This window comes from Monopterus albus, unplaced genomic scaffold (assembly GCF_001952655.1).
Source record: "Monopterus albus unplaced genomic scaffold, M_albus_1.0 scaffold280.1, whole genome shotgun sequence".
Lineage (NCBI taxonomy): Eukaryota > Metazoa > Chordata > Actinopteri > Synbranchiformes > Synbranchidae > Monopterus > Monopterus albus.
The window spans coordinates 390,175-414,465 of NW_018128160.1; the positions used below are offsets into that span (position 1 = coordinate 390,175).

At 39.7% G+C, this 24,291-nt stretch overlaps 1 protein-coding gene across 2 annotated transcripts in view; it reads left to right on the forward strand.

Annotated features, from left to right (window-relative positions):
- plch1 (phospholipase C, eta 1) overlaps nt 1-24,291 on the forward strand; it is a 66,447-nt gene that overhangs the window by 37,905 nt on the left and 4,251 nt on the right. For both annotated transcript variants that reach the window (XM_020622429.1, XM_020622430.1), the window contains exons 6-17: nt 2,271-2,441; nt 2,948-3,041; nt 4,943-5,146; nt 5,478-5,598; nt 10,740-10,911; nt 13,595-13,702; nt 18,767-18,922; nt 19,665-19,727; nt 21,977-22,071; nt 22,644-22,741; nt 22,835-23,014; nt 23,737-23,844. In XM_020622429.1, the coding sequence (XP_020478085.1) occupies nt 2,271-2,441; nt 2,948-3,041; nt 4,943-5,146; nt 5,478-5,598; nt 10,740-10,911; nt 13,595-13,702; nt 18,767-18,922; nt 19,665-19,727; nt 21,977-22,071; nt 22,644-22,741; nt 22,835-23,014; nt 23,737-23,844 (1,570 nt within the window). The remainder of the gene's footprint in view (nt 1-2,270; nt 2,442-2,947; nt 3,042-4,942; nt 5,147-5,477; nt 5,599-10,739; nt 10,912-13,594; nt 13,703-18,766; nt 18,923-19,664; nt 19,728-21,976; nt 22,072-22,643; nt 22,742-22,834; nt 23,015-23,736; nt 23,845-24,291) is intronic.

The following is a 24,291-nucleotide window of genomic DNA, read 5'->3' on the forward strand; positions in this document are numbered from 1 at the left end:
TGGGCTAAACTGTAATTTAATTCTGTGAGTTTAGATTAGATAAAAATTCTATCAATTTATCTTTTTCCATTTAAGCATTGGTAGACAGCAGTATTACTAAATGCCCTAAATCTATTTGTTTCATGGTCATGGCTTTCCGATGAAGCTCACCACAGTGATTTTAAGCGGCTGGTTGTGTGTAGATTCTGTCTGTCATCAAGTCCCCAGTGCACACAGCTCGCTTGTTATGGAAGTGTGATGGAGGTATTATCTGGCATTATTAGATTAGGTGTGGAGTCAAATGGGCCCTCATGAGATCCAGGTATTATGAGGCACTGGACCCCAGCGAGCCGGCACAGCGAGGTGGCAGGATAGAATGCGCAGTGAGCCATGCTCTTTGGGCAACAGAGGCAAATATGAGGTTAGAGAAAGAAAAATAATTTGGAGAGGTTATGTGTTTGTGTCACAAAGACTGGTATATTATTTGTGCTTGCTGGTGTGAATTTGTGTTCGTATCAGTGTGAAATGGAGAGAAACGTAGAGCTAAAAAAAACTGAGATGAGAGTTTGCAGCTGCACATCTGCACAGCTGTTCCCCTGTGCACAGCCTGTTTTCTATTTTTGGACCATGTGCATGGATGGGTGTATTGGCAGAGCTGAGACCGGCTTATCACTTGGAGTAAATATTGATGTTATAGCCTAACAGTCAGACTGAATTAAAATTCTGCTTCACTTGACTCATTCAGCCTGACTTTGTGTTCACACAGCAGCTCTGATTTCCTGGTAGGAGGGGAGGTTATTTACTTTTGTTTTGCTGTAACCAGTCAGTAGCAGTAGTTCACTATAAATGTGTTTTTCTTACATTTCTCAATAATACAGTATTTTAATTCAACTGTGCTTTTTTCCATAAGTTGAGTTACAGCTACTTGTACATCTGCATCTATCTTATTCACACTTCTTTCCATATTTCTGTTGTTTTTATTCCCTGAATATGCCAAGGTAGATGGCTACCTATCTGAGAGTATGATGCCTCCTCTCTTAATTCCACCTACTAAGCTCTGATTGGTCAGCTGTTTCTGCAGCCAGGCGAAGCAGTTGTCTGTGGGAACAATGGGTACATCAACTCTCTTATGTGATTGTTCCTCACTCGACTTGAAAGTTGTTCCGGTCGAATGAGGATCAAGGATGTCCCAAGGTTCATTCATCTCCTCTGAGGAGCGGAGAGCAAGGAGGCTTCCCGGAGGAGCCATGAGTGATACACAAGACCATCCTTTGAGGAAGTTTTTTATGAACCAACAGGCCCCTTTAGCAGAAATCTGTTGGTTATTAGACACTTGAGATGAAGAATCAGAGGAAAAGAGTTCTCATGTCCCAAAAAACTTGTTTCGTCTTTCTTGACATTTTTTCCTCACCTCTTCTCCTCGCATTTATGTGGGCGGGACTAAGATACAAGGAAAAGACGCAAGTGAGGGAAACATGGATGTATAAAAGACTTGAGATGCATCCATAACCAGACCAATTTGTATTGCTGAAGAAATCTGAAATGTGTAGAGCAATTCAGAGGTCTGGAATCAGGCTACATTATATCAGGCTGCAGTGCAATACATTGTAAATATTGCAAAGGCTGCATTTTTATGTACTCAGTCAGGGGAATACTCAGGAAATCCAAAATGTCACGTTGACCAGCAGTTTTAACAGAAGCAACACACAACATTAAACTCATCCTTGCATTCACACTGTGAAGTAGTAGCATCGACTGAACATGCAGTTTAACCATATTTACTTGTGTGACTAATTGTGTAATGATGAATGAATTGCAGAAGCACTGTAAAATACAATAACATCATGAACAATGCAGGAACACACACAACATAAAACTTACAGTATAGGTCCATAGCCCCGGGCACGACAACAGAAGAGAGCTACGATATATTTACTCCTTGTTTGTGATTCACATGCACTACATTGTTATATTATATCTATAATACACACTAATTTACAGTTTACATTTAAACACCTATTTTGTAAATTTAAAGTTACAAAAAAAGGAAATGCAGAGAGTGAGAGACAGCCAGGTTAGAAACAGATCGACTCTCAAGCGGAAGACTATTCCACAATTTATGTACAGCTTATTTATGTTTACTACCATCATTGACAAGAAGGTTTTACATCATACCTTTATTAATCGCATTTTTGGGTTCCTTAGTAAAAACAACAGTTTATGGGTTGTATGTATGTTTAAAAAGGCATATTTCGTGTCACCAATGACCTGTCACATCCCAACCCTCACAGGAAGCAGACACGGACGATCAGCAGGGCACGCTGACATACGAGGAGTTCCTAGTCTTCTACAAGATGATGTCTCTGAGACGGGACCTGTTCTTGCTGATGATGGCGTACAGCGAGAGGAAGGACCACCTGACAGCGGAGGAGCTGGCCAACTTCCTGCACACTGAGCAGAAGGTGAGAGGTCAGGCATGTCTACAGTTAGAGCCAATGTAATGCTGACAAGCCAGCTATGGAAGGAGAGGGATTATATTCCTCTTCATCGCCTCCTTAGTGTAACTTGTAACTCCCTTTGTCTCAGCTGTTTGCCTGGAGGAATCTGCTCCACTAAGCTAATCTATCATGCCTAAAATTGGTTTGTCTCATGGGAGCCCTTTTCTAGTGTTTATACAGTTTGTCTTTGTTTTTTTTTTCTTCTTTCAAGGCTTTTGACACACTCTTTTCTGTCTTACACTGCAGTGGTGTCATTTTTCATTATGCTGTATTTATCATCTCCAGCCTGCGGTGTTCTGCATTAATGCTGTTTTCTGACTGAGCTGCTTGTTTGACATGGCTGGAAATTAATTTAATAGCAACACAAATGAACACGAGAAATCAATCTGACTCATTTAGCATTTCGACTGGGATTCAGAGGCTCTGAAAAAGGTTCTTATGTTTATTTTGTTCATCATTTTTCTCTGCAGATTGCCAGTGTGACTCCAGAGTATGTTGCAGAAATCATTGACAAGTTTGAGGTGTCTGAAGAGAATAAACAAGGAGGCGTTATGGGGATTGAAGGTAACTTTCTCCCATTTCATCGTCCTCGTTCACATCTTTGAAGTCTAAATACTGTACATCTCCAGAATATTAAGTGTTTTGAAACAATATCATAAAGGCTGACGTCATGGTATTTACAGTACACTCCTCTCAAATCCAAATCAATAGGTTGTCTTTGGCAAATGTTCATCTCTGAGTGTCATTTTAAGTAAGGCCACAAGTAACTGAAGGATGAGCTCAAGGGAGAAGAAGGAGTGAGGATCAAGGAGGTAGAGTGAGAAAACTGGGAAGTCAGAATGAAGGCGAGGGGAAAGAGAAAATGAGAGTGTGACAGGAATGACAGTGACTATGAGGAGAGGAGATAGGAGGAGGAGGAGGAGGAGGGTGAGACCAATCATTTGAGGCATGAAGGCTAGCATTGTGTGTGTCTGGCTGATTGGACCAGTATCCTTGATGCCCTCCCTGCAGGCCAGAAATGTGTGTGTTGTAACAAATGTACAATCAGATTTTACAGTGTGATGAGCTGTTACAGATCACAGTTCATATACAGGTGTTCATGTCACGCAGCGTACTGCTGAATCAGGATTTAGCTGTGATGGTACCATGATGACTGCACGTTCAGTCTGATCACAGACTTTCCATTGTAAAAATATTTCCTATTTTCTAATACATTCCATTTTTTCATTTGTCCTCCGCAGTCTGCTTTTATATTAAACTGTCTCCTTCTTTGTCCTCAGCTGCGTTCTCTCTTATTTCTCTTGCTCTTAGCATTCCTGTCTCATTTTATCAGTCCTCTCTGGATGAAAGGATGCTTTCTTCCCTCTCACTCCTGAAAAAGCTGGCTGTGTGCAGTATACCTACTGGCGAAATGGTTTTAGACATCACCACCCTGGTTTGAACCCATAGCACTTGCACTGTAATCTCATTATAATTGTTAAGAGTCTCATCATTTTCCTGGAGTGATCTCCAGGAAAATGATAACTCTGATATCAACTTCATCAGCAGGTATCAACCTGCTGATGAAGAGATATCAATTGTGACAGTCCACCTAGTAAATCAGGTTGATACCTGCTGATGAAGAGATATTGTTGATGTCACTGTTAGAAGTTGTTAGAAAGTGCATGGTATGATCTGGTAGCTGGTAGATCATGTTTAGTGTTATGGTGTCCACTTTTCTTTCAGAATATTGAAAAATAGGCAGCAGCTGTAAATCAGATACAGGACGGATACAGAATCAGTGCTTTGCAAGCAACATTTAAAGTACTCTGCCGTGTTTCACCGCGACCTCAGCAACTGACTTCTTGACTTAAATATCGGTTACTGTAGTTAGCAAGACTACACAGACAGTACACAGTTGTGCTTTTAGCTAATGCTAACATTAGCATACCCACATTCACAGGTATAATATTTTCCATGTGCCAATTGTGACAATCCACCTAGTAAATCAGGAGATATTTGGGAAGATCTGTAAAAACCTTTACTGCTGCTGGTGCTAGGTAAAGAGTCACAAGATCACTGTGGTCATTAGAATTGATCATCTGGGCATCATGACATGTTGAGCCAAATTTCATGGCAATCTATCCAGTAGTTGTTGAGACATTTCACTTAGAACGCAACATATCAACCTCATCATGGCTCTTGAAGAATTGTCGGGGAAAAAAAAGCAACAAAGTCATTAAGATTCATCGTCTGGGAATAATGAAGGTCTGTACAGAATTTCATGGAAATTCATCGATTAGCAGTTGACAGTTTATCAACAGACAGCCAGACCTAGAGATGTTGCCGTTCATAGTGCCAGAGATGTTGCCGTTCATAGTGCAGTGCCACTAGCATGAGTAAAATCAGTTGTTATAACAGATTGAAATGAAGCTAAATTTTGCAGTCTGCTGATGCCTGTTTCATACGTTTCTATTTTTCTTCAGCTTTTACAAGTTTCATGCGCAGTCCGACATGTGACATTTTCAACCCTTTGCATCATGAGGTGAATCAAGACATGGAGCAGCCTCTGTGTAACTACTTCATTGCCTCCTCTCATAATACTTACTTGACTGGGGACCAGCTTCTCTCCCACTCCAAGACTGACATGTATGCCTGGGTGCTGCAATCCGGCTGCCGCTGTGTAGAAGGTAAGCATGAGTTTACATTTAAACACCAGGCAAGACTCGAGCATTATGATGTCACAGCAGGAGAAGCACAGGTGTAAATAATAAAACGAATCTTGGCTAAATTTCATAAAGATGCGTTTTGCTGTTTGTGTCTGGTATTTTGAATCTGAACCCAACAGGGCTGAGGATAAGAGCTGTCCAAAGGAAATACACACTCTTCTCTTTATTGTAAGAGGAGCAGTGAACAGTGAGGAGAGACGGCAGCTGAGAACAGTAGCTGTGGTAGATTTTCTGGAGAGGAAGAGATAAATGCTTTTCATAATCATACATCATTTCCTCTGTGTTCCTACAGTGGACTGTTGGGATGGTCCTGATGGAGAGCCAATGGTCCAGCACGGCTACACTTTGACCTCCAAGATACCGTTCAAGTCTGTCATAGAGGCCATCAATAAATATGCCTTTGTAAATAACCCGTGAGTTGAAGCTCTCAGTAGCACAGTATATGAACGTGGGACTGCACATGAGTGTCACACTCTGTGGTGACTGTTACTTCTCCTTCAGTTTACACACACACATATAAATCTGACTGAATCATTTCTGGTTGACATTCTGTAGCACAGATAATAGTCTTTGCTTCAGGACTAATATGTGCACATTATAATGCCCTCATTAGGATAAGCGATATAGATAACGTATGGATGGATAACGTCCTTTATTGTTTCATTGTGTTGCTTAATGGTCCACTATGGCATTAGGTATTACAGAAGCATATTGCATTCACAAAAGAAAAAAATAAAGGCAACACCTTTATTTCATAATTATAAAAGTTTAAACATTTACTGAGCTATCTTCCAAAATACTATATTGAAAAAAATAAAATCCCACCACAAAATGATATTCCAGCTTGTATTCATTGTATGATCACCTACAGTTTAATCAGATAGCCCTCAGTGCATCTGTCATTGCAAATAGTAATGAATGATAACCACTACAGCCTTTTATGAGATCATAATATCCAGATCTTATAATTAGGAAAAAATTAAAGATTAAAATCTTCATTTTTTTAGTTTTGTGAATGCAGTGTGCTTCTATAAGATGTACTGTAATAGCATCAACCCACTCATAATAGAACAGCTCCACCCGGATTTAAAAAGCTGCTAATCTAATATATTTTCCCTCATTAAACTAGTCTCAAACTAGCATTTCTCACACTGGTATAATGAAACGTATGAATCTGATGGAAGGTTTCCCCACTGGTTTAACAACAAAGTTGCAACGTTTAGACAGCCAGGTTGGTGTTTTTCAGAGAACACTGTGATTCTTGGCAGTAATTAGCACCTATTACTGAGCCATCTGCTTAGCAGCATTTCCTCTGGCTCCCTGAGGAGCCACTGTTTGTCTCTGCTGGGTCCAACAATACCCAGAAAAAGCGGTGAATGATGAGGCTTCCTGCTGCCTCTTTGGCTCATTTTGACATCTATTGCAAATATATAGGATGGCAGTGACTGTGTTATAAAACCACAGGTTTTATTCAAAGGTACACTATTGGAGAAGATTCCGTTTTTTTAATTAAAAAAATAAAAAGCCCTGGCTTGTTGGAATTTCACTAACATCAGATCAAGGTTGTTCATGGAACTTATTCTGTAGTTCTAGACTAAACTTCAAGTCCTCCACTCTGTCAGTTTTGAGGCATTGCTGCATATAATCTAAAGATGTTTTTAGTATGAAGGACCAAACGTTCTGCATTTGTGGAAATACACTTTTTCACCTTCTTTGCTGAGAGTTAGATGAAATCTATACTGTACGACTCTCATGTATCTGCCCATAAAATATCACGCCAGAGTCAGCAGCTGCTTAGCTAAACTTGGGTTAAACAGAGCAGGTAGAACATGTTAAACGGTGAGTTTTAGAGGTTCTGATTGATTTTGTTACCTCTGGATAGACTTAATCTAGCAGCCTGCCCCATTACTACTTCTAATGCTAAGTTAATATAACATCACCCGCCTGCAGCTCCTTGTTTATTTCACAGGCACAAGGAGTGGTATGAATTTTCTAATATAATTGTTGTCAAGGAAGCAAATATTGTAAAGATACTTAACAAAATGTCAAACTACTCCATTTGCAGTAGCCTATGGTTGACAAATTTAATAAGCAGTGAAAGAAGCTAATAAAAACTTTTGTCAGACTTTTATTTTGAATTTATTGATACTGCATGGACATAAAGCAACAGATGTTGTAGGCACAGAGCCTAAATCCAGAATCAATCTCAGAGCAAAACAGAATAGCATGCAGTAAAATGAAAGCAAAATAAAGACAAAAATCACAGTTGGTCAGACATAAACAATCAAACTAAATCACTTTACTGTCTTGGTTTTTTCTCACTACTTTCTTTAAATGTTTTTATTAATTTTTTTTTTAAACAAAGTAATATATTAACAAAACAAGTCCTACATGGGAGACAAGACAACGGATACATGACATTACAAAAAGATGTAAAGTGTTTTACAAGATCATGGTGTGTGAGGCTGTGAAGTGTGTGTATTTCCAACTTATGCAGTCTGTGAAGGGCAAGGAAGTGAGAAGGTGAGAAAAATCACCACAACAATAATGATGAGCATTACTAATAAAATCAGCTAGAGATCGGTGGGAATGTGCGTGGACTCAGCCCCAGGTGTTTGGTTCAGGTTGAAATGTGTTAAAATGGTTCCATGTGCCATAAAAAGCTGATAAACTATTCTTGTGAGTAGATGCCATTTTTTATAGTGTGATGTATTCTATCAGAAGGTTGGTCCAGTGGTTTATGTGTAGTGATTTATTTGGATTTCCAGTTTTGAAAGATTGTTTTCTTGGCAATAGCTAGAGAAATGAGGAGTGGGCTTTTGTATTTAATTGGTAGGTGGTCAACATCTGTGATATTACTAAGCAAAGTGATGGAGAAGGAGGGATTCTACAGCCCAAGATGGTGGAGAGTTTCTCTGTCACTGCTACGTGTCCAGAGGGAATAAACTGGTTGGCAGGTCCAAGTAGCATGAAAGTAACTGTCGGTGCAACCTAGATTGCATTGTGAGCAGATGTCTGTGTCAGTGAAACCCATTTTGAACATGTTACTTTGTGTAATATGGGTCCTATAGATGGTCTTGTATTGTATAAGTTGTAAGTTTACATTGCTGGTCATAGAAAAGATGTTATTGCAAGTTTCTGTCCAGAATTCGTAGCTGAGTGAGAGAGTTAAATTGTTTTCCCATTTGAGTTTTGGTATTGTTATTGTTGAGTCTGTATTTGATATGAGTTTATATAGCTTGGATATTATTTTGTTGGAATCTGTAATTTTCATAATCTCGTCAATTAATTTGGAGGGTTGTAGTGGGTTATTGGTTACACTAATCTTTGACTTAATTATGGATTTTAGCTGATTGTACTGGAGGAACTGTTCTCTCTGAACTCCGTACTTCTGGATCAGTGTATTAAATGATATGAACTGGTTATTTTCAAATAGGTGATGTAAGTGAGTGATTCCTTTGTGTTGCCATGCTGGGAAATAGATAGAGTTATTATGCAGTTGGAAATCAGGGTTGTGCCAAATTGGAGTGTATCTACATGGTACAAGTGATGATTTAGTGATTTTGTTTGCTTTCCACCAGGCTGTCAGAGTTGAGAGGATTGTGATGTTCTTACAGTAATTCATTTTCTTAGTAGAGTTTGGTAGAAAAGGGAGGTCTGCAACTGAGTTATATGAGTGTGTCCATATTTATTTTGGTAAGTTGATGACGAGGAAAAATGGTTCAAGTGCCCATGCAAGTACCACAAGTGATTTAAGGTAGAGTTTTCATTTTGACAGTAGCTATTCAACCGATGAGTGAGAGAGGAAGATTGGACCAGCGTTTGAAATCATCTTCTATCTTTTTTAGCAGAGGGGTGTAGTTGAGGTTAAAAAGTTCTGACAGCCTGGGGGAGATATTAATACCAAGATATTTAATGTTGCCTGTGCAGAACTGGGGGGAGGAGTCTTGAACAAGCTGCAGAATCCCAGGCATCCTCAGAAAGTGGTAGTATGGTGGATTTATTCCAGTTTATTGTGTAGTTTGAGATCTTAGAAAATGTTTTAATAATGTGTAACGTTTCCTGTACTGAGTTGTAGGGGTCCTGTAAATATAATAAATCATCTGCATAAAGGCTAATTTTATGTTCTGAGTAAGTATCTTGTATTCCTTTAATTTTATTGTTCATATCGCTGCTGCTAGAGCCTCGATGAAAATGGCGAATAGAGATGGTAAGAGTGGGCATCCTTGTCTGGTACCCTGCTGTAAAGTGAAACTTTGTGACATGATTCCATTTGTATTTATTGTTGCCCTAGGTGATGTGACCAGTTTTTTTATCAAATGGATGAACGACTCTCCAAACCCAAACCTTCTTCTCACTACTTAATACTTTATTTAGCTCTGAGGCTTCTGACTTAAGTTTGCTACAGCTTAGAGCTGAAACAATCAACAAATTAATACGTTCATCACAGAAAAATAATCAGTAATTGAAAGTGTAAAAGTAACTTCAAGAAAATTTTTCATTATGCTGCTCTTCTCTGTCATATATTAAACTGAATATCTTTAGATTTTAGAGTAGTTTTTAGTCGGTCAAACAAAACAAGCAATTTCCAATTTATAGACTAAATGATCAATTATTTGCAGGAAATAGTTGACAGAGTAATCGGTGATGAGCTGAATAGCCTTACTACAGGTATAACCATTTTGCAGATTTTTGAGCACTGCTTTTCAAAAACAATTTTAGTCAATAAAGTTGTATTTCTGAGGGTCGCGTCAAAATAACTCGTGTTTATGTGTGAACTAAACTGAACACTGTATGTTCACTATCACTAAAGAAAAACTTGCTGATTAGGAAATACTTACATATTCTAATAAACTCATACATTATTAATTAGTCACCTGTAATTATGCTGACAACAAGAATAAATGAATAAATCAGACATCCTGAGCTTTATCTGTCTCTCTTTTATTCCACTGATATTTTATCATCAGTGCCACCTGTTAACATGATTAATGGCTCCTGGGCTGTATTGAAATGGAGTGAGTCTCTGGTTTCCCACATCACACACACACATTACACAGCTCATTGAACTGCCTAACTGTTTGACTGTGAGGATGTGTGACTGTGACTCTAGCTGTTGCTCTTCCTGTTGTCTCGTTTTGTCTTTGGCAGATCGCTTGTTGTGTGTGTGCGTGTATGTGAGTGTGAGCATGTGGGGACCTGAGTTGGAGGTGAGAGCGGAGCCTGCCTCCCCCGAGGGCCAGCTGTCAGTCTGACAAACCTGACATTTGAGCTGTGCTGCTGCGTGGCCACGAGTCCTTACACTTTTTCTAAATGAAAACATAGACCACACACACACCACACTGTGGAGGTGTATTTTTATCAGTCACCTCTTCTCTGTTCACTTGGTTGGTAGTGAGAAGTGAAATGTGATTTGCGTGCATGGCAACAAATCAGTCTCACTTAAGTCAGTTGACTGCATTCAAGAACGTTCAGCATGTCGACAGGTTTTGTGTAGTTTTTGCACAAGTATGCAGTATGTATCTTGTGAATTTTTTTTTTTTTTTTTTTGTAGGTACCCAGTAATTCTGTCTATAGAGAACCACTGTAACATCCAGCAGCAGAAGAAGATTGCTCAGTACCTGCGGGAAATCTTCGGGGACAAACTGGATGTGGGAGAAGCACTGAGCAGAGACTCCACAACATTACCCAGTCCTCACAGCCTGCAGGGCAAGATACTCATCAAAGTAAGAACAAATTGCTGGATGAATTGAAAATGTGTGGTTTTAAATGAGTAAATACATTGCCAGATTAAAATATTCCTGGTCAGACAGTGAACATGTGGATCATAGCAGAGCACTTATTATCTCTCTGTGTTTTACTTCACGTGTGTTGCTGTACCGAGAAAGGCAGAGAGAGGCAACTAATTATTGCCCATAAACAGCCAAGGAGCAAGAGGAGGAAGTGAGATCATTGTATTAATCAACAGGGAAAGGAGTGGAGGACGAGAGGGTGGCAAAATGATGACAGACTGACAGTTTTTATTGTTATGAAATACAATATACAAACAAGCGTTTACATGCAATAAGCAATAAGCAGATACAACCTTCATTGCTGCTCAGTTAGAGCATTTTAAAATGCTATTAGTCATAATATTTTGTAATTATGCAGAATCACAATGAATCCTATATCCTCCAAATGCCAGATTAACCTATAAGGCTAAACTTGATAATCAATAATTTACCACAAAACAGACTGCAATACAAATACGTTATATTTTTCATAAAATGATTATTCCTAAATCATACTGTTTTTAATTAACTTAAAATGAGGACATTAAACTTAGCACAAATACTCAGTCCTCAAGCAGTCCTGCACACAAACTTAAAGGTACTCTGAAGGTACTGGATTGCAGACTGATGCACTCTGTTGTCTTTATTATAACATGTATGGATTCCTCATGATGTTATTGAGCTGCAAAAGTTTAGGGGTGAATGGTTAGGTGGAGGTTTGCTTAAAAATTGTTAAATATAGTGATTCACAGCTTGTCTCCTAGCAAAAGTCAGTGCGGGTTTCATTAAATCAGTCGCTTCAACTGAATGAAATAGTTCCTCATTTTAAGAACTACACTTCTTTGCATTCTTTGCCTGAACCATTTCAGACAGCTCATACAATAGAAGTGCATTAATACAGCAAAAGTACAATTCAGTACATGATTATAGCACAATTCTGTAACTACACTTTAGAAGATCACACACATTGTTAATAAAGTACTAGTCAATATCTCACACATAGTTTGCTTCTCTCTCCACAGATATAGGACACTTTACATTCTAGACATCTCAAAGTACAGTATCTCATGTCTAGCCTTGCAAGCTTATCTCTGAGCAGCCGGCCTGCCTGTGGGAACTGCAAAAGTAGGTGCTGCAAAAACTGATGATCTGTGACCCGTGGCTGATATGATCATTGTCAAAAAGAATGAAAACCCCAACATACACATTTTTTTTTTTATTTATGGATATACCAGCTCTCACTTCCACAACCTCAAACCCAGAAGATCCTTATCAACCAGGACAGGAGGAGTTATTCATACAAAAAAACAGAGAAAGACAGAACATGTGGATGAGCAAACGCTTTCAGAAAATTTTGGATTTTTTTTATAAGAATCAGATAAAATTGGCTATATCTGTAATGTGAAGAAAGTCTGCATGCTCTTCAGGGAAATGAGCTTTGCCCCTAAGAAAGAGCATTATTGATTTCCTATAAATGCCTTTACTCCTCTTTAAGGCTGGGCCCACACTAGAGGATTTTATAATCTTAACTGATTTTAAAAACCTGAGAGACCACAGACATATTGGCAACTTTAACAGATTTTTTTCACATTTTAATCTTAAGAGCTCAGAGAAACTCTCGTGATCAAACATGACATTCGCCGTCAAGCAGCAGTGCTTGTGTGTGCTATGTTTTGCGCAGAGACAGAAAAGAGGAGTAAAAACTGTAGATGAAGTCTTGGCCGAGAAGACGAAATCAACATGGCTTACACATTTTGCAGCACGAGCTGGAGGTGAGTTGGAAATATAGTTGTATTAGTCAAACGAGGAGGCTAGTGCAAGCTTATGCTACAAGTTAGTGTTAACATCCGGTTGTGATGCTTCCCGGTCAGCTCGCTTTCAATGCCTGAGTGGCCTCATGTCGGGGATGTCCCCACGATTGGTGGGAAGGGCAAATCGGGCCCTAGATGAGGCAAATTATCCTGTAGTGTGGAGCCGGCTTAAGTTTTCCTCCACCTCTTTCCTCCCTTTCTCTGCCCTTGTTTGAGAGCCTTCCTCCTCTCATCACCCCCCATGTGAGAGCGAAAGACCAGAGTCACAGAGAAAAAAACCAGAGAAAACTGGTGTAAGAGTTTTTGACAGTCTCACATAGAAGTGGTTGTGACAGCGGTTGAAGTGAGGCTGAGGATGTCACTCAGTGAGAGACTTGATGTACACAGAGGCTGCCATTGATTTTGGAAGAAGCACCTTAGAAAATCGTAACTCCCACTCACACCTTGAGAATCTCTCTAATGGGCTTCGTCTCTGCTGAAAGAGCTGCTCAGGGAGCTTCTCAAGAGAATCCGCAGCTGATTGCACATTTTATGTGTGTGTGTTCTGTTCCCTCATTGGCTTTCACTCTACCTATAAATACTGGTCAAGGAGCCACATAAAGAAAGAGCTTTCTTTTATATGCGTCTGTATGTTTTTAAGTTAAGTGAATATCTGAGTGAAACACTGAATTCTGCTGTGCTATTCATGGGCTGCCTTAGAGGTGCAGTCTGTGTGGGCGTTGTTGTGTATTAAAGAAATGAACAAGGGATGGCATTGCATTGAAGACATATGGATCAAATGCATGTTTGTCACCTCTCATGTTCCTGTGTGTCTTTTCTCGATCCAGGGGAAACGTCTGCCTGCCTATCTGTCTGCGGACGCTGAGGAAGGGGAGGTGTCTGATGATGATAGTGCTGATGAAATAGAGGAGGACTTCAAACTCAAGAGCAGTAATGTAAGATGGAGTAATGCAGACATAAATATTAACATGCATGAACACCTCCAAACAGAAAGTGATATTACTTGATGTTTTAAACATTTTCATCCATTTGTGCCCAAATTCATACAAATGCATACATAGTAGAGTGATATACTTTTGTAGTTATGAAGTAAGTAGAAAAGGTCTTGGAAAACGTTTTAAAATTCCAATTACATATCATAATTCTATATTTTCTAATCTATATCATAAACTGAACAAAACAGTGTGACCTAAAAACATTTAAGTTACTAAAACAAATTAAAACAACATTTTGATTAATAAATTGTGAAATGACTTTTTGAACTTTTAATTTAGTTCATTTTACTTTTATATACTTTCCTTTTAAAACTAATGATAAAAGCAGCTCGATAGAACCGACCCCTTTTCTCCAGCTGCTCTCTGGCTCTCTGCCTGAGCAGCTTTCCTTTGTGGCTCTGTGCATCCTTCTCTGTAACTTCTTTAAAAGCTACACAAACCACTTCATCCAAAAATAAGACAGCAACATTCTACCACAAAAGATACTCTGGCAGGGACTAATGGCAAGGCTCAAACCCTTGAGATGCCACTGACAGTTATATAATGGGATCTTAATGACATTGTTGTGCTCGATGTAGTGATTTCTGTAATTGGGTGGTAATGTTGGTGTTTGTAAAGCTTTATTGATCATCACTGTGGTAATGTTATGGAATAATCAATGCTTAATGGTGCAGGTAGAACTATTAAGTCAGACTTTTAAATTTGTTGTTTTTAATAGATGAGCAGTGCAGCAACAAGCTGCCACTTCCTCATGCAGATCGCTCCTGAACTTGTCTTGTGCCATTTTTATAGCGCTTTACTGTTCAAAGTACGAGTCAGGTGAGCACCTTCTACAGTGCCTTGCGAAAGTATTCGGCCCCCTTGAACTTTGCGACCTTTTGCCACATTTCAGCTTCAAACATAAAGATATAAAACTGTAATTTTTTGTGAAGAATCAACAACAAGTGGGACACAATCATGAAGTGGAATGAAATTTATTGGATATTTCAAACTTTTTTAACAAATAAAAAACTGAAAAATTGGGCGTGCAAAATTATTCAGCCCCCTTAAGTTAATACTTTGTAGCGCCACCTTTTGCTGCGATTACAGCTGTAAGTCACTTGGGGTATGTCTCTATCAGTTTTGCACATCGAGAGACTGAAATTTTTGCCCATGCCTCCTTGCAAAACAGCTCGAGCTCAGTGAGGTTGGATGGAGAGCGTTTGTGAACAGCAGCTTTCAGTTCTTTCCACAGATTCTCGATTGGATTCAGGTCTGGACTTTGACTTGGCCATTCTAACACCTGGATATGTTTAGTTGTGAACCATTCCATTGTAGATTTTGCTTTATGTTTTGAATCATTGTCTTGTTGGAAGACAAATCTCCATCCCAGTCTCAGGTCTTTTGCAGACTCCATCAGGTTTCCTTCCAGAATGGTCCTGTATTTGGCTCCATCCATCTTCCCATCAATTTTAACCATCTTCCCTGTCCCTGCTGAAGAAAAGCAGGCCCAAACATGATGCTGCCACCACCATGTTTGACAATGGGGATGGTGTGTTCAGGGTGATGAGCTGTGCTGCTTTTACGCCAAACATAACGTTTTGCATTGTTGCCAAAAAGTTCGATTTTGGTTTCATCTGACCAGAGCACCTTCTTCCACATGTTTGGTGTGTCTCCCAGGTGGCTTGTGGCAAACTTTAAACGACACTTTTTATGGATATCTTTAAGAAATGGCTTTCTTCTTGCCACTCTTCCATAAAGGCCAGATTTGTGCAGTATACGACTGATTGTTGTCCTATGGACAGAGTCTCCCACCTCAGCTGTAGATCTCTGCAGTTCATCCAGAGTGATCATGGGCCTCTTGGCTGCATCTCTGATCAGTCTTCTCCTTGTATGAGCTGAAAGTTTAGAGGGACGGCCAGGTCTTGGTAGATTTGCAGTGGTCTGATACTCCTTCCATTTCAATATTATCGCTTGCACAGTGCTCCTTGGGATGTTTAAAGCTTGGGAAATCTTTTTGTATCCAAATCCGGCTTTAAACTTCTCCACAACAGTATCTCGGACCTGCCTGGTGTGTTCCTTGTTCTTCATGATGCTCTCTGCGCTTTAAACAGACCTCTGAGCTCGAGCTGTTTTGCAAGGAGGAATGGGCAAAAATTTCCGTCTCTCGATGTGCAAAACTGATAGAGACATACCCCAAGTGACTTACAGCTGTAATCGCAGCAAAAGGTGGCGCTACAAAGTATTAACTTAAGGGGGCTGAATAATTTTGCACGCCCAATTTTTCAGTTTTTTATTTGTTAAAAAAGTTTGAAATATCCAATAAATTTCGTTCCACTTCATGATTGTGTCCCACTTGTTGTTGATTCTTCACAAAAAATTACAGTTTTATATCTTTATGTTTGAAGCCTGAAATGTGGCAAAAGGCCGCAAAGTTCAAGGGGGCCGAATACTTTCGCAAGGCACTGTATCAGCCATGTATGTTGAGGCATCTTTCAGAGTGCGAAGGCCCTTTTTGATTTTGTTTATAGTCATTTGGAATCCTGTTAACTTATTATTTCAAGCTCTAGTACTAGTGTCCTCCTCACAAGGTTTAAAGCAGAAAAGCACATTTTCCAAATGGTTTAGTTGTGTAACCAAATATGGCACCATTCTTCCACATTTAGCTGGAGGCATGAGGCTGCAGATGCCTTTTTGGATCATCATTGTCATTTTAAAGGGGTGATGGCAGGTTTCCACTGATAACAGGTTTTGTATTGAGCTCATTAAACCAGGATACTTTCACAACAGTCACCACTAACATTTCACTAATAGTGTCATTGAATTTTTTCCTGTAGGAAAACATGGGCTGTGACTTAGTGTATACGGGGACAACTATTTCTGTATTTTTTCACCACCCCTGAGTTTTTGTTTTCTGTGTCTTTCTTTCTTTCTTTTTTAATGCAGCATGCCTCCTGAGCCTGGTATACTTTACATCTGCTTAGTCATTCACATTTAACAGGCAGTGGATTTTCCACAAGTGGGAGGTGTTAATGCACTGTCAGCCCAGTGCAACCTGTGCCACCTGTAGTAAAGGATATTAATAGCAGTGGCAGTTAAGTTGTTTATTTGTCTCAATCAACAGCTCACTATAGAATATAGTGCTGAGTATCTGTTACAAAGGGAGTAGTGGCTGAACATGAGAGTCATTATGGACACTGCTTGTGTGTGTGTAGAGTTTAATGTTTTATGTTTTAGACCTGTCTCATCTACATTATACAAGAAAACTGTGTGCACACTTGTGCACTATCACTGAAATGCTACATGACTCTTAGTAGTGTATTTGACCTTATAGAGTATATAACTAAAAACAAACAGCATTTGGTAGACTACATTGAAAAATGGGTCCCCAAAGTACAACATCAATGGAAAAAAAATGATTATATCTGTGATTTCTAGTTAAGGTCAATTTCATTTTTGTTAAAAAAAAACAAACATGCAAATTTCTCAACTTTGGCAAGGGCTGTGTCGAATGTAACATGACTTCACGTGGTAAGGAATTGCCTGAACAAGTGAGAAACCAAATTGTGAGACTTTATAAAGATGTGTGAGCACGATCCTCAATAGGCTACTGGTCTTTGGCTAAAACACAGTTGCAGCGGTGTTCACGAGGTAGAGGAAGAGCAATACAACCAATAACAGAAGATGCAGCGGCCATCCTTGAAAAATGGTGCCTGGCATTAAGAAGCTGATGGGCAAGCTTTTTGTGACACAAGTATCATGTGTGGAAATTTGTGTTTCAGTCACAGTGCAGAAAAAGCAAAGGATATTGCCTTAAGTCAACCTCTACGGATGGTGTCCAAGAACATTATTGCAGTGGGTTATTAACCCTTAACTGGTTTTTGTATCCTGGGGATACAAATATTTGATTGGATATAGGGGTGTTACAATAACTTTAATTTTTAAAGTGAAACACTAAAGTCAGCCCTCATTCTTCTGGCACTTTGGCTAAACACAAAAACAATCTATTGAAGAGGATTTTTCATTACTTAAAGGTAGGGCTGGTGATCCCAGAAAAACCAGCAAAGAGGATGCTTGATTTTGAAAGTAGACAGCTGAGGAAATCACACCCTTTCGTTCTGTCTTCTTTCCAAAACACAACGTGTACTGCAATGCGCACTGCTTGACTACTGCTTACAGATTGTAGGAAAATAACAACAAAACAAAACAGATAATTACCTGGTCATCAGAAATACGGACTTGGCACCACTTTTCAACCCCTTTTGTTCTCTCAGTTGTAGCCGTTGTTCAAAAGCCACACCAAAGTTAATTCTGGTTTTACTTCTTGCAGCATCCAACCTCTTATTAGTTGTAACTTTCTCAAATGTGGTGTTAATTGCCCAGATGTGTGACCCTGAAACGTTGTTGGGGACCTCTGTTTCATGGCTAAACTGCTTTAACCCTGGCTTGTAGCCGGTAACTAGCCTTAGAATTCCGAGCTTTTCCAGCTGGGAGAAATGAAAATGGAGGCCAGCTACCTTTGCTCAAAACACAGGCTTTATTCCGTCTTGGTAACATGAGCCCCCCATGTGACCTTTGATGCCAACTTAACTGCATTACAATCCTATCTATACATTGACCAAGAGTGTACTCAGTTTTGTTGCATACTGTATTAGGTAACTTTGAATAATGTTATCGTAACCCCTAGTGACTAGTGCATTATACACTAGAAGAGTTTGTGTTGGTGAAACACCAAATGGGTAATTTGAAGATGTTAAAGAATTGGTTAATCTGGAGCTGCAAATCTGACTGGTCTCCTGTCGCTCTGCATTTGTTTAACATGTGTTGGGCTTGGTTTCAGGTATTTTGCCTCAGTGACAGTGTGTATTCTTGCTCCAAAACAGCACAACTCTCCATAATCTCCTGTTCATAAATATGTACCTGTACCTTTTTGAAACAACCTGTTTGTTTTTCTTGTGTCTTGTGTGCCTAGTTCTCCTTCCCTTTCTGTTTTCCACTGACTCCCCTCCTCTTTCACACATGCAGGGCAATGGTCATCACCAGGTGGAGTCTCACATTAGAAAGAAACTGGACTCTCTTTTGAAGGAGTCCCGAATCGGAGACAAGGAAGATACTGACAGCTTCAGCATCAGAGCTCTGCTCCGAGCTACACACCAGGGCCTTCAAAAGAACCTGCGGCAGGTACAGCACCAAGGCAATGTGTAGTACTGCATATGGTTTAGAGTAGTCCTCTAAAACAGATGGAGAGAATGAGAAGAAGAGGGGGGAGATAAAACTAGGCCATGGTTTTTGTCACTGAGGGAGAAATTACAGTAGACTAGTTACTGCACCAGTCAACTACACCCACCAAACAGATGAAAATGCACAAATGACCAGCACCTCCCTGCTCATCTCTGGCCCTTCTGAAGCGACAGCACTGTTCCACATGTGTGGATGGTGTTTCAGGCAAAGTGTGTCAAAACAGACAGAAAGTGGTGAGAAACAAAATGTCTGCAGTGTTACTTAATATTTCATTTCCCTGCTTGCCTCTTGTGCTATTTTTAGAAGATTCTGTTTCCTGACAGCCATTTTAATGTAGTGGGTGTATCAGGGTTTCCCATTCTCTTTATTCTACTCCTGCATCGTTGGTGATCCCCTCCACCTCATTCTGTCTCAAATTCATTTTTTTCTTTCTGTCTTGCTTATTGTAATTTGCCTTTTTCAATGTCTTATTTCCCACCCACTCTGCTCTTCAGCTGTGTATGTGCTTTATTGGCTGATGTCAGTTGCAGCTCTTCCAACTACTGGGCTTTAGGGTTTAAGTGACTCACTGTGGGTGCTAATGTGGTAGTTATTAGACTCGTACCAGATGATCCACACATATGGATGTAAACAAGCAGTCACACACATGAAGAGTCCCTGAATGTGTTCTCCTTTTCTCTAGAGCTCCAAAGGGGTTCTGAGGAAATCCCAAAGCAGATCATTCATCACGACACTCAAACAGAAGGTGAGGACCATGGAAAAACAGGCTGCTCTTTTCTGATTAATTCCTAATCTTTGTGTGGGGTCTTTGGTGGCAAAATTAATTAAATATTTCTTTGCTTCATACTGCACCTTTACTAAACAGCATCGAACTTCTTCTTAGTTTTGCTTACTTGACACACCAAACTGGTCTCAAAGAACCAATGCTGTTTTCTGCACTTTGGGTGATCAGGTGCACCTGAAATAAATAGGTGAAGTCACTGATCCCCTTGGCTGAACAGGTAGTGAGACAGAATTCATTTGCTAGTCTTCACTGACTATTTAACATGGTCAACAGCCATTAAGATGACTTGCTGGCACAATGGTGCTGGAAGCGCTAGTCTTCACTGACTTGCTGGCACAATGGTGCTGGAAGCACTTTAAAAAGTACAAGCAAAGGTCAGCGATGACACTGCAGAGCTCTTTGAAGACAACTGATAGAGCAGCAAAATGATCAGCACCTTGTCTCTGCGAATGACACCGATAACAGTGATGGCTGGGCCATGTGCTCCTGTTTGCATCTCATAGGTTGTGCTGAGATGGACCTCTCCATGCAGAAGAAAAAAAACTGCATTGTCAAATTTACACTTTGTTTTTTATATTATCAAAGCAAAAAGATGTAATGTGTTGGAGAGCTTTAGGAGAACTGATCGGTGGGGGGTTTGTTTTGTTTTTTGACCTTTGAACAGAGCTGATTCCCTCTGCTTCCAGTTTTTATCCTACACTATGATAACCATGTCCTGATTAGTACTATTTACTTCACAGATGTGAGAAACACATCAATCTTCTCATTTGACTTTTGGCAAATAAATGACTTTAAATATCCATAAAAATGTAGAACCTGTTCATTAAGTACGTACTGATTCACTGACTTAAAGCCAAGAGTCAAGTTTTCCACTCAGTGTACAATGGATAGCCTTCTTTCTAACATTGAATTTACCATACCTCCCTTACCTTACCTTACCTTCCTTTACATTTTATCCATCAGTGTAATGCAATACAATATGATTCAGCACAGCATCACCACAGAATAGCTTCACAAATGGCCAGAATGTTGAATCAACATCAACTGTAAGACTTAGTTATAATTGGTGTCTTAAATGGCCACAGTGTGTTGAGTTTAGAATTTAGAAATACACTGTACAATATGTCTCCTTATATGAAGCAAAACCAAAACATTGCAGTTCTCACTGAACAGAGCCACACTTACTTAAAGCCACACAGACATTGCAGATACAAAGCCCTCGTTGTATGTGGTTGGTGGCAAGCTCATAATTAAGACTACCACACTTATCTTCCAATTCCACCCAGCAGATCAGTGCAGTAAGTGTGTGTGTTATGTGTATCTGGGAATTACACATGCAGAGCTAAAGCATGTACTCTCTTGCTGTCGATGCTCACTATGGTATACTGTATATTTGTCATTCAGAAGGCTGCTAAAAGTGTAGGCCCTGAGATAAATGCTTATAGTATGATTGATTTGGGTGTGCTCTAGTGCTTCAGGTCTTCTTTAGAGATACAATTGGCACTGATCGAATTTATCATTTATTTTACAGCGTAATGTAGGTTTGGGCATCAATATTGTGTGCATGTGGCTGTTTTTGTCACAGACATGGTCGCTACAATCTCAGTCTGGTTCGTTCACGCTTTCACATTCTTTCTCTATCTGTTTGCTTTCTTTACCCTCTTCTTTCCTTTTTCTGGTCTCACACTCACATGTCCTCTTTATTCTTTTATGCCTCCCCCTTTGCATATCATGCATCCTCCCACGTGTGTATATATATATATGTGCATGCATGGGTGCATGTAATCTGTTGGGAAGCAGCCTAAACCCTGTAATTACTGCAACCCTTATCCTCCTCTCAAGTTTAGCTCTAATATCGATGTTGTTTTTCTCAGAAAAAAAAACCCACTTCAACAAATGCACATTCGCTGTAATTACATATGCTACACATAAACACCCACTGACATGCACAAAGACACACTCTGGCTGCTACTACAATAGCAATCTATGAATCACTCAGCTGCCTCTGTGAAACTCATACAATTTGCTAAAAACACATGAGCAACAAACCCTGGCCAGTAAAAAAAACTCCTATACATGGGTATCAGGATTTCAGCTGATGACAAGGATAAGCAGTACTTTTCTGTTTTTTAACCTGTAAGCAAATCTTCAATGCAATTTTACTTGAGTTTGTTGATATATTCCTGTGTGTATGCATATCCATTGTCCAGAGGCACTCCAAATCCAGATTGTCATGCCAAACTGTGGACAAGGAGGAGGACAGTCAGGAGAGGTCTGGGAGGGAGGCTGGAGGACAGTTCAACAGGTGACCTTTGACCTGCTTCACCACACCTCTGACAGTCTGACAGCTGAGAGGGTTAATAGTTGCTGGTTTCTGGGAGCATTAGACAATTCAGGGGATCAGCTGTGCCACACAGAAGTGCTTTCAGCAATAATGTATGTTTGTAAGGGAAGGAATGACGGGCCTCAATCTGGAGATACAACTGACAGCAGAGAAGGGAATCCTGATTGGCTGTTGCTACTCAGTTCTGATTTCCTAATGGGCCCCTAATGCTGAATGACCCTATTAGCATCAATTGAGTTGTTATATTTGATTCATAAAAATCACTCTTTGTATTAATTTTGAAAGAAGAATTCTGAAAGAAAAAAATAACACACTATTCCACTTAAAAATTAATTATAAGAAATAAAACATGTCCTCGGGAACTGTCACAGTTCAATCCTGCAAACGTGCATCTGTGTGATTATGCCACTGACTGCATGCACATGACTGACTTGTGTACTTTTTACTTTACCTGTCTCATATATTTTGACATGTTCTCATTCACTCTCCTCTGTCCTGTCTTGCAATCGTCTTCTGTCACTGGGCCATTGTAGGGGTGGAAGGAAGAGGAAGACAATGAAACTGAGTAGAGATCTGTCAAACCTGGTGGTCTTCACCAACTCTGTTGCCTCCCAGGAGTGTCTGAATGAAGGTGATCTGATACCTGCTGATACATGCGCACACAAGCAAACATGCACATTGCCATCTATATGTTTTCCAGTGACTAACCCATGTTACTCTGCAGGTACTCCAGGTGATGTCCTGTCATTCAGCGAGACCAGAGCCCAGTCTCTGGTCCATCACAGATCCGAACAGTTCCTGGCTTTTAACCAGAGGCAGCTGTCACGGATTTATCCCTCAGCCTATCGTATCGACTCGTCCAATTTCAACCCCCAGTTCTACTGGAACGTGGGCTGTCAGCTGGGTAAGAGAGCTGTCTGTCACTTTTAGCTGTTGACCTGCATGGAGGGTGTATGTTAACAAAAACACCAGATGTCTTCCTTTTAGCCGCATACTGCAGCTGTTATTACACATGAATTAACAGTGCATGCCACATACAGACAGACTTTATCTGTGGCCTGCTCATCACTCACTCAATGTACACAAATCACATCATACAGTATGTGGGCAGAGGCTAATGGGTAGGAGTGTGCAAACTAACTCAGTCATTCAAGGTACAATAGTGTGCACTACTCTATGTATTTGCATGTTTTGTGTGAGTCAGTGTCTGCAAGTACATTTCTAGGGTTATGGTCAGAAATGGATTTTGTGAGGATTACTAAGAAATACAAAAAAAAAGATGAAAGCAGAATGAACAGCATCAGGAAATTAAGGGAAGCCCTTCCTGTCCCTGCTAAATCAGTTTTTTCTCCATTTACTTTAAAGTAACATATTCCAGGTATACAAAAAGAGAAACTGTTACATGAGAGAAGAAAGTTCTGTCATCGGTTGCTTGTGTCCTTCTTCACCTGTTTTCCTAATAAAACTTTCAATGTTGTGTAGATGCACAGGCTTCATATAAATGTATGAATGAATCAGTCTCTTCATATGACTACTGAACCTCCTCAGTAGTTTTCACAGTTTATGTATCTGAACGAGGTTTGGTGGCATTTAGTAACAAAATAAAAGTGTTATTTTTTCTTTCAGTCGCTCTGAACTATCAGACAGAGGGGAGGATGATGCAGCTCAACAGAGCCAAGTTCAAGGTGAACGGAGGTATTGGCTACGTCCTCAAGCCCCCTCCTATGTGTAAAGGTAACCAATGCATGCACACAAACAAGCACAGACTTGTGCATACGTTTCAGTTTGTGTCCATGCAAATAAAAACCGATGTACATGAGCAGTGTTTATTTGTCAATCCCTAATAATTAGTTGTATATTCAGGAACAGCACCGTGTTGTCGTAGGAACGGAAACATGTTGGAGTGTTAATACATTTCCAGTTGACTTTAAATATAAGAAATACATCACATAACAAGATGTGATCATCACCATGAAATAAAATGTTCAGGATTGTTTCAGAATGTAATATGTGATATTGTTATATTATAATATATTGCTAAAAAACTCCTTACCAGGTTAATTATAATAATTCTAATTCTAATCCTCTTTAAGTCTTGATTTCTAATTAGAATTAAAAATGCATATACAATATATTTTCTATCTACTTTATCTATTGACCCTAAGGAGCAAGATATGTTTT